This window comes from Penicillium verhagenii, assembly GCF_028828195.1.
Source record: "Penicillium verhagenii strain IBT 33310 chromosome Unknown utg000007l_segment0_segment0, whole genome shotgun sequence".
Lineage (NCBI taxonomy): Eukaryota > Fungi > Ascomycota > Eurotiomycetes > Eurotiales > Aspergillaceae > Penicillium > Penicillium verhagenii.
Window position 1 is genome coordinate 2,504,236 of NW_026643171.1, and position 10,839 is coordinate 2,515,074.

The 10,839-nt window shown below is 48.7% G+C and overlaps 3 protein-coding genes across 3 annotated transcripts; 1 reads left to right on the forward strand and 2 right to left on the reverse strand.

Moving 5' to 3' along the window:
* Positions 1 to 1,319: 1,319 nt before the first annotated feature.
* N7466_007600 (SAP domain-containing protein) lies at positions 1,320 to 2,210 on the reverse strand (the record flags this gene model as incomplete). The annotated part of the gene is made up of 1 exon (XM_057166989.1): positions 1,320 to 2,210. The coding sequence occupies one exon, from the start codon at positions 2,208 to 2,210 to the stop codon at positions 1,320 to 1,322; it is 891 nt and encodes a 296-aa protein (XP_057020030.1).
* Positions 2,211 to 3,557: 1,347 nt separating this feature from the next.
* Positions 3,558 to 4,360, reverse strand: N7466_007601 (DUF3455 domain-containing protein; the record flags this gene model as incomplete). Its single annotated transcript, XM_057166990.1, has 2 exons — positions 3,558 to 3,665; positions 3,722 to 4,360. 2 exons carry the CDS (start codon positions 4,358 to 4,360, stop codon positions 3,558 to 3,560), a joined length of 747 nt encoding a protein of 248 aa, XP_057020031.1.
* Positions 4,361 to 5,856: 1,496 nt separating this feature from the next.
* N7466_007602 (U2 snRNP complex subunit HSH155) lies at positions 5,857 to 9,558 on the forward strand (the record flags this gene model as incomplete). Its single annotated transcript, XM_057166991.1, has 2 exons — positions 5,857 to 5,866; positions 5,921 to 9,558. 2 exons carry the CDS (start codon positions 5,857 to 5,859, stop codon positions 9,556 to 9,558), a joined length of 3,648 nt encoding a protein of 1,215 aa, XP_057020032.1.
* Positions 9,559 to 10,839: the final 1,281 nt, after the last annotated feature.

Consider the following 10,839-nt stretch of genomic DNA (forward strand, 5'->3'; position numbering starts at 1 on the left):
TTTGGGGGGAGATTTTTGGGGGTTTGTGCTTATTGTTGGCTTAATCGCACAGTCAATTTTTTAAAAATTCTTTTTTAAACTCTAGGACTCGGAGAATTCCTGAACGTGGGCCTGCAAGGCCGGTATTGGTTGCAGCCCTGGAGAAGAATCTGGATTCTGCATTAAGTTGCGTGTTTACGGGATAATTAGAATAATGTAACGTATTACACTTGCAACATTAGAAAAGCCATAACATTTGAAGTCAATCCGTATTGAACATTTGAATATTCTGTCTCATTTAGCGGAATAATACATCTATAAACCGTTATCCAGAGTCTGGTACGAGTGGCCCGTCCCGAGACCTTGACCAGGGATCCATTTGACTCAAGGATTTCCAAATTTCGGGTGGAGGGGGGGCCGTATTCCAATGTTCTCTTGCCTATATAGGTTCATAAGATATAGCCATTATGATTTTTTCGGAATACCTTCAACCAGTGATATGTGGAGAACCAAGGTCTAGCCTAGCTGGGACCGCTGCAGCGGCCTCTCCTAGTGGGCTGTGATGCTCCACCAGGTAATCCAGCAATGAACGACTCTGACTGTGTGTTGATTGACGTAGTTAGACGCCCTCGGCTCTTAGCCCCAGCAGCCACCATCTGAGAAAAGGTCATTGGCAGCCTGGGATTCGTCAGACCGGCCTTCTATCCAAGTGGAGCCCGGCGGTAAACACAGTTACTTGTCTGGGCTGGTGGGAAATGAGCCAGGGTCTCTGCGTGGTACTTGGGCCGAGCTACAAACTTGTATACGGAGTCTCCGTACCCCTCACTGGGACGCGGGAACTATCTATAGGATCCAGGAGCTCGAAAGGTCTTCTCAAAGTTCTATTCTGTGTCCGTGGGTTCGTCGATCCTCAATGCCGATCTGGAGGGGCCAGTCCGCCTTGGGGGCGTGCGGGCGCAACACTGGCCAGCTGCGGTGCTGCAGGAACCAGAGGCTAATGCGCTCCTTTTCAGCTGACTTCGCGGGGACACTTATTGCGTGGTGTTTTCCACATTTCGAGGAATTGCTGAATTGCTGGATAATGAGATAACCAATCCCTCTTGATAAAATGATGATCAAACGCAATTACTAACGATAGGCCATTCTGAAAATAGAATCATAAGAGATATAGTACTTATCAATCGGACCATTGAATTCCACTAGATCTTGGTACAAACGCCCCCGTAAAGACCAAAAGTATGTAGACACAAAAAATAGAAGAAATAATAAAATGAGGAAGATTGTGGAAAAGATCCGACTTTAATGACAGGAGAAAGCGATATCATAGACGCTTAGAGCATTCAAGCAGCAGTCGCGAATCGCTTCTTGCGCGCCTCCAAGGCCAATGCATCCTTATCATTCCGGCTCTTCTGTCCACCCGGGGCGCTAGCTCCCTTGTTTCCACCGCGGCGGTTCTGATCATCTCCACGTCGGCCACGGTTGCGACCGTGATCACGACGCTTACCACCTCGGCCACCCTGACGGTCCTGGCCACCCTGACGGTCCTGGCCACCCTGGCCACCTGATCCGCCCTCGGTACGAGCCCGCTTGCGCGACTTCTCATCCGGGAGTGCCTGATCAAGGCCCTTCACGCTTGCGCTGGCAGTGTTATCGGTCTCCGCACCGAAACGCTTGGCGCGCGCAATTGACTTCTCGGCCTCCTTCAGTGCTGTCTCTGTATCCTCGACAATGCCGAACTTCTCAGCGCGCGCCTTGCGCTTGCGCAGCTCTTCTTCCAACTCGGTTGCAGGCAGACCACGGGTGTAATCAACTGCAGGCTTCTTCTCAGTCTCTTCAACTGGTTCCGCTGCAGCAGCGACAACCTCGCCGGTCGATTCCACCTTCAAATCATCGGTGGTAGCGGGATCGGTGTCGAGTTTCTGGTTGGGGACGGCAACGGGGTTGGGGACGGCGCCCTTGCCGCCAGCAGCAATGACATTGGCACCAGCCTCGGTGGAAGGCTGTTCAGTGGCAGCTGTCTCTCCGGGCACATCATCATCCCAATCGATCACGTCCTCTGCGGCGTCGGTTGAGGCTGCGGCGGGAGCGGCGGCGGGAGCTCCGGTTGTCTTCTCGTCGTCCTCCTGGATACGAGCAACTAGTTCGGCCTTTTTACCAGTGTGTGGCAGAGAGCGAGCCTTGAGGACTTCCACAAGCTCGGCGTTGGTCTTCTTGCTGTAGTCGGTGGCCATCTTGAGGGATTGGTTTGATGGATTTGGGAAGGTTTCGGGGGTAAGAGGTATGGCGGAGAGAGCGGGTTCGGCGTGATGATATTTGTGTTGGGGGTATCAGTATGGGTTTGCGATCATTATGCGACAAAAGCGCTGGTCGAGAGTGAATGGAAATTGAAATGAATGCACAGCTGGGGATGGAGGATGTGGACGCGAGCAGTCGCGTCGTTGGAGTTCCAGTCATGTGACTATCACCCTAGGCATGATACATCCGTGGTCCGTAGAGCGATATCGAGAATCAACATCCACTTGATTATTCCTCTTACTTTTACTCGGAGTACTGACAAGTATCTTAAAAAAAAATTCTCCACTTCAGTTTCTTTACTGGCATCTGGTTATTCAAACTGGTATTGCTTTATTCGAAGCAATGGCCATCCAGCCTACATGTGGCAATATCAAACAATCACGATAACAACTCAGTCTCAGTTGGCCCATGTTCCTCGGCAACCCCGAATGGAAAGATGCATCTTCTATTTTTGTTTTTGTTTTTACTGTCAAAGTGATATTTTCAGGACTTAACATACAGGAGGCGAGGCTTATGTCCAAGCACAACCGCCATATTGAAATTCTCTTTGTTAGAGGCTAATGAACCGCCACCTGAACGGGGAACCAAGCTGTAGCTTGATTTGCTTAAAAACTCTGCAAAGTCCGTGCATTCTGAGTCATATCATGACAGCTGTTCGATTCTCTCGGACTGGTAGATTCTTGCTTCCCCAAAATATACCGGAGTCCATGCCCGGTTTACGAGCTGTTGGGTCATAGCATGCTGCGCCACACTCCGGTCCATGTACGCCACCTTGGTTCCTGAGGCACCTAAGGCACATTACCTCGTAAATTGACACTAGACCCGAAATGGAAATATGGGGCGTCTTGATATCAACAACAGTTTCTTTCATTATTTGACTCGAATCTTTCTTTGTTTTGTTTTTTTGCTGTCCTTTGCAGGTAGTTGCTTCTTCAAAGTGACATCAGGGAATCTCGGGCTGAAAGTCTCATTCACAGCGACATCAATTGGTAGATATGACAAGCAATTCCTGAACCCGTCGACTACACTTCAAACTTTGAGAGCACCTTGGAAGGCACTGGTATAGGTAAGTACTAGCATATTATTCAAATTCTGGCATTTAGAAACCTTGTAGTGGAAAAATAGCCTTGGAAAGTCTTCAACTTGGAACACGGGAACGTTCACAATCATTACTCGGGCCTCGGGGGTTTGGAATACATTAAGTCATGCACACGGGGATATCATATATGAGTTTTCCTTCAAGCGATAACTCTTCGTCACAGCATTGAATCTTCAAAGTACCATTACCCATAAAACCAGTATTCCGCTGCATATTGTACCTCGACCGTGAGGTTCAATCCGGCGCAAGTTGATGGGGCAGATCCCTGGTAGGTCTCAACTCGGTATACTTTCTGTATATACAGTCAGAATCAGGTATGAAGTGCAACAATGCTGAAGTGTATCTTACATGAACTCCACTTCCACAATTATCTCCAGACTTGCGGTCAAGTTCCAACCAAGCAACGTTCTGATTAGTCGAATTGCTGATCTGGGTTGCATTCACAGATGCATTCTTCGTGGCGACCACCCAGTCCTCAGAGCCACTTAGCCTCAAGTCAAGCACAGGATACCCTGCAGCATCGAAGTAATGCTCCCCAAGGATTAAATCGGAAGAATTTGTGGTATGACCCAAGAGCTCTGCTAGGAAAGCGAGCGATGCAACTGGTGCCTCACCGAAGACAGCAGGCGTTTCATGCAACAAAGTCAAAGATTTCGATGCAATGCAAGAAGCGTCAAATAGTGTGGCCGCTGCGCCAACAGATACGGGTACTGCGGATGATGTAGAGTTTTCACAGGTGTAGTTTTGAGTTCCTCGGCCGAGGGCAATGTATTTGAGAGTCAGGCTCGACGACGGTTCAGGAAGCTTGACTGCTGTTTTATCAAGTGGAAGGGTTGCATTTGAGAGAGAACAGTTTCCCAAGATGATATTGTCGAGCTCGCTGGAAATTCGAGAAAATGTGGATGCTAGCCTCAAGGGACCAGGGATGGAAGAAGCACCAGCTATCGCTACTGTCAGAGACAGTATAAGGGCTTGAAGGATATACATTGTGATGTAGTTCTCAAGGAGGGGGCAAGATTAATGATAGTGAGAGGAAGTTCACGAGAACCAAAAATAGAGCAATAAAGAGATGGATTCTCAGCCTGTGCGCGGTGAGAAAGTGAAAAACGAAGAGGAAGTTTTGCTGGTTAAATATGCAGGGCTTTCTTCTATCTGTTTGGATGAAACAAAGAAACATTGGGAGAAATCGAGTCTCAAAATTGGAGATATCCCACCTGAACAGATTGTTGTCAGGCTGACTTCGAAGGACCAAGGTTGATAATCCACGTCAATCTGTAGTAAATCCCATGACTGTGCCTTCCAAGATTGATCTATTTAATATGCCTCGCCGGAAATTTAATTAAACTTATCTGGCTTGCATCAAGAACTTTCGCTCGGTATTCTACGCGCTGGTAGGTAGACTGGGGGTGGGTCGGAGCTAACGATCCGAGAGTGCTAAAATTGGCTTCTTTGTTGGCTGCTCGATCCTGATAAACCCTGTCTCAAGTGCTGTCACGAATGAAAAGCTTAGCGATGATACTAGATAAACTCAAGTGCTGCGGGCCAGAAAACCACATAGCGGTCAGATCGCTGCCTATTCAAATGTAACCATCTCGAGCATAGCTCATTGATAGGGATCAGACCGCTGCTTGGTTAAGGGCTACTAGTAGAGTATGAATTGCATCCCCACTTACGGGCTACACCAAATAGCCGCCAAGGGGCCCTGATGAGGTTCAAACCTGGAAGGGAAACCATGCCGGCAGAGTCCACAGGTGTTGGAGAACTTTCTCAAAGTGTCCAACCTTCGACTGTTCAGTATTAAAGGCTCAGGTGGTACAAATTCAAAACTGCCATCTAGATGTCCTTACTGATACGTTCCGACGAGCATCCTGATCATCTACCACCTGGGCATTTAGGCCCCACAAAGAGGTCATAATTCAGGGTTGCAGGCTTCATGTAAAGGTCTTTTGGTCTGATTCCATAACCTGTACAGACACAGTATATCCTTAGAATAGCACTATCCTCCACTTTCTGACACACTTAACGTGTGACATAAATAGTCTGTAAGCGCCGTCCGAACGCCACAACATCCAGATGACACCAGAATAATTTTCTGCAGCACCGAGAAAGCATGTGAGTCTTGCAAATCAAGCCTAGAGAATTCCTTGTTTGATTCCAATGGCATGGTATCGTGGAGCTTTTTTTTCTGCATGCAATGTTCTTGTTCAATTGTTTTCACCGCGCTTCACGGCGCAGTGTTGCCACCGCATAGATTAAGATGACTCATCCAAAGCTATCAAGGTCACGTGCTAGCTTCTTTAGTCATCCACAGCCGCGACCTGACGGAACGACGTGCTTTTTGCACGTCGATCTCCAGTGACACAGCTTCCTTCCATCATCGATGCTGCCGTTTTAACGGTGCTCAATCCGAATGTAGCTGCGGTGATTCTTTTTAATACCCCTTGCGCGCGATAATACCCCCAGTTCTACTCAAATTCTCCATCATGTCTGACGGTAAGTTTTCTGCGCCCGCTTCACTCACTTGTTCAGTACTGATCTCTGGCTTAGCCGATCTCGAAGCCGTCCGGCGACTCCAAGCGGAGCGCAATGCTGCCGCTGCTGGAAAGAAAGGTTCCGGGGCCTTTGATTCGTCTAGTCAGCGAACTGACAATTCAACCAAGGCCTCCCTTACCGAATCCTTCGATACCACTTTATACGAACGGGACGGAGCAGACAAGTTCTCAGGCTACGATACCTCTATCGCCGTGACTGGCGATGATGAAGAGATGGAAGACGCGAACGGAGGCCATAATCTGGTCGGCCAATACACTGCAACCCGAAATCAGATCGATGAGATGGCTCACGGCAATGGAGTCGAGGAGGAGGACATCATGTTGGGCCGTGAGAAGGCTGCACGTATTGCTGACCGGGAAACTGACTATCAAAAGCGCCGATTCGACCGAGGCACTCTGACACCAACGCGCGCGGATCCTTTTGCCAACGGAAATGTCGAAGGGGATGGCCAGACCTACCGTGAGGTCATGGCCCTTCGCGAACTCGAGAAGGAAGAAGAGCGAGTTCAAAAGCTGCTTGCCGAAAAGCGAGAACGTGGGGAAGATGTCCCCGAGCACCAGGCTTCTCTCAAGATGACTGAGGATGACAAGGAGAGTACCGAAGACGGTGCAGCTGGCAAAAAGCGCAAGAAGCGTTGGGACGTGGCATCACAACCCAATGGAGAAGAAGCCAACGAACCCGTTGAAGTGAAGAGCAAGCGGTCTCGGTGGGATCAAACTCCTGTACCCGGTGCGCCAGAAGAAGCCCCCAAGCGCCGCTCACGATGGGATCAAGCGCCTTCTCTTACCGATGCCACTCCTGTTGGCAACCAAGGTCTTGCTACTCCCATGCATCCGTCTCAGGGTGGTGCTATGCCATCCAACGGCTTCGGAACTGATCTTTCTGGTCGAAACACCGCATGGACAGATGAAGAACTGGATATGATGCTACCCACAGAGGGCTACAAGATTTTGGACCCTCCTCCAGGATATGAGCCGATCAGAAACCCCGCCCGCAAGATGATGGCCACACCAGCACCTATGGCAGGCACCGTTGGTGGCTTCATGATGCAAGAACCCGAGAGTATTCGTTCTATGGGCAAAGAGCTTCCGACTGATATTCCCGGCGTGGGTGATTTGCAATTCTTCAAGCCTGAGGATATGGCCTACTTCGGAAAGCTTATGGAGGCTGGAGATGACAGCACCATGAGTGTGGAGGAGTTGAAAGAGCGAAAGATTATGCGATTGTTGCTCAAGGTCAAGAACGGTACACCACCTATGCGAAAGACTGCGCTGCGTCAACTTACAGACAATGCACGAAACTTTGGAGCTGGTGCCTTGTTCAACCAAATTCTTCCGTTGCTCATGGAGAAGTCTTTGGAGGACCAAGAACGTCACTTGCTCGTCAAGGTTATTGATCGAGTGCTCTACAAACTGGATGATTTGGTCCGGCCTTATGTTCATAAGATTCTTGTCGTCATCGAGCCATTGCTCATTGACCAAGACTACTATGCTCGTGTTGAAGGTCGGGAAATTATTTCCAACCTTGCCAAGGCTGCTGGTCTCGCCACTATGATTAGTACTATGCGTCCCGATATCGACCATGTTGATGAGTATGTGCGAAATACTACTGCACGTGCATTCGCCGTCGTAGCTTCTGCCCTTGGCATCCCCGCACTGCTCCCATTCCTCCGCGCCGTCTGTCGCAGCAAGAAGTCCTGGCAGGCCAGGCACACTGGTGTCAAGATTGTTCAACAGATTCCCATTCTAATGGGCTGCGCTATTCTACCCCACCTGAAGGGCCTTGTCGAATGTATTTCAGACAACCTTAGCGATGAGCAGGCCAAGGTTAGGACAGTCACCGCCTTGGCTGTTGCTGCTTTGGCTGAAGCTGCGAACCCCTACGGTATCGAAAGCTTTGACGATATTCTGAACCCTCTCTGGACTGGCGCACGCAAGCAGCGTGGAAAGGGTCTAGCCGCTTTCCTGAAGGCTGTTGGATACATCATTCCCCTGATGGATGAAGAATATAGTAACTACTACTGTTCACAGATCATGGAGATTTTAATCCGTGAGTTCTCATCGCCAGACGAAGAGATGAAGAAGGTGGTTTTGAAGGTGGTATCCCAGTGTGCTAGCACAGATGGTGTCACCGCCGGATATCTCAAGGAACATGTCTTGACCGACTTCTTCAAGAGTTTCTGGGTGAGACGCATGGCCCTTGATCGCCGAAACTACCGTCAAGTGGTAGATACCACTGTTGATCTGGGCCAAAAGGTCGGTGTTGGCGAGATCCTAGAGCGGGTTGTCAACAACCTGAAGGATGAAAACGAGTATTACCGCAAAATGACTGTGGAGACCATCGAGAAACTAATTGCCTCGTTGGGCGCTGCCGATATCTCCGAGCGATTGGAGGAGCGACTTATCGATGGTGTTCTTTATACGTTCCAGGAACAGAGCACCGAGGACATTGTCATTCTCAATGGTTTCGGTACTGTGGTTAACGCCCTTGGCACTCGTTGTAAGCCATACCTTCCCCAGATTGTCAGTACTATTCTCTGGCGCCTGAACAACAAATCTGCCACCGTTCGACAGCAAGCAGCCGATCTCATTTCTCGCATCGCGATGGTCATGAAGCAGTGTGGCGAAGACGCTCTCATGGGCAAGCTTGGTGTGGTGCTCTACGAATACCTGGGTGAAGAATACCCTGAGGTCCTGGGTTCCATCCTCGGTGCCCTGCGGTCCATCGTCACTGTGGTCGGTATCAACCAGATGCAGCCGCCAATCCGTGACCTCCTCCCCCGCCTGACACCCATTCTCCGTAACCGTCATGAGAAGGTGCAAGAGAATACCATCGATCTGGTTGGTCGTATCGCCGACCGTGGACCCGAATCCGTCAACGCTCGTGAATGGATGCGAATTTGCTTCGAGCTGCTGGATATGCTCAAGGCTCACAAGAAGGGTATTCGTCGTGCGGCCAATAACACCTTCGGTTTCATCGCCAAGGCCATTGGTCCCCAAGATGTTCTTGCTACCCTCCTTAACAACCTTCGAGTGCAAGAGCGTCAGTCTCGTGTTTGTACCGCTGTCGCGATTGGTATTGTTGCCGAAACTTGTGCTCCCTTCACAGTGCTTCCCGCCCTGATGAATGAGTACCGCGTTCCTGAGCTTAACGTGCAGAATGGTGTTCTCAAGGCCATGTCCTTCTTATTCGAATACATTGGCGAGATGGCCAAAGACTACGTTTATGCTGTTACTCCCTTGCTTGAGGACGCCCTCGTCGATCGCGACCAAGTTCACAGACAAACGGCCGCTAGTGTGGTCAAGCATATTGCGTTGGGTGTTGTTGGTCTTGGCTGCGAGGATGCTATGGTTCACCTTCTCAACCTTGTCTTCCCCAACATCTTTGAGACGAGCCCTCACGTCATTGATCGTATCATTGAAGCCATCGATGCGATCCGCATGGCCGTTGGTTCCGGCACCGTTATGAATTACGTCTGGGCTGGATTATTCCATCCTGCTCGCAAGGTTCGCGTGCCATATTGGCGATTGTACAACGATGCATATGTGCAGGCGGCCGATGCGATGGTCCCGTACTATCCCATCGTGGAGGATGATGGCCTGGATCGACCGGAGTTGTTTATCATCGTCTAAGGGCGATTTTTTAATTGGCCATGTTTGTTTCATTTCATTTTCTTCTCTTTGCATAACTATTCCAAGGTTTAGGTCCCGATATTTAGGGAGCTTCTTATGTTTGCCAGCCGGTGTTTTATCTTATTCCAAGGATTTTTTTTTTTTCATGATCGGACGTGTGGCGTGGTTCTGTATATCAATATGTAAAAGTCACTAGGGATTTTCTTGATAAATGAACAGCATACTTGAAAAGGTTTTTTGGAATTCATTCTGTATCAAGGTAAGGTAGGTAGGTGACATTTGAATCAATCAATTGATGCTAGATACCAGTTCAAAGACCCCGTCCACCAACATCATGGGTGCACATGTGGCTAGATTGATTAACATTTCAATGTTGAAACATTCAATGCACATGTGTTAATTGCGTAGTTTGACACCAGTGGATATGTGTGGGTAGACATGTACCAGTTGACCCTTCTATTGATGATGTCCAGATGTTTCTGCTCACGAGTGTGAATGTTGACTTGATGCATTGGAAATATACTTCCAAAGTAGAAACATCCACCAAACATTTGAAGCGCGCAACATGATCGCACAGGACCAATGTTACGTTAGGCCATATAAAATTAAACCATAGATAAACATTAATCAATAAAAAGAATTATAGAGAGCATAAAAAAGCCACCAAATTATAAAGGGTATTCTAATATACATAGATCGAGATAGAAATCTTCAAGTCGATCTAGTTAGAGTCGATCGCTCCCGCCAGACCCTGGAACCATCGACGGCCAAGCATGACAAGGAACAAAAATTGGGCAGTGATCGCTCTTCTGACATGACAATCACTGTCAATCCTGACTATCTTCTTCCTGTCCTGGGTGAATGACTGGCATTGGAAAATTTGACATCTGCAGAGCCCAGGAACGCATTTTGGTGGCTGCGCCAGGATCTCGGGATTCTGGGGTATACTTTCGAGCTTAACATTGAATATGTATATGTACGGATCAACACACTACTAGTATGTACTTTGAGGTTCTACTTGGCTAAATTTCCACCAGGCAGAGAAGGCAGTCAGGTCCTTTCTACGGAGTATCATAGGTAAACATTTTGAAAAGAAAGAGCCAGGGGGAATCCTACTTACCCCCCCTCTTCCTGCCATTTCCCCGAATAACGAAACACATTTGCCACCAGAGGACCTCCATGTCCTTCCTACCACAAAAATAGAACTTTAGAAATGGAAGGCAGAAAAAATAAAATAAAACGCAATCGTAATCACAGGAGGGGCTATGGAAACAGTTGAAG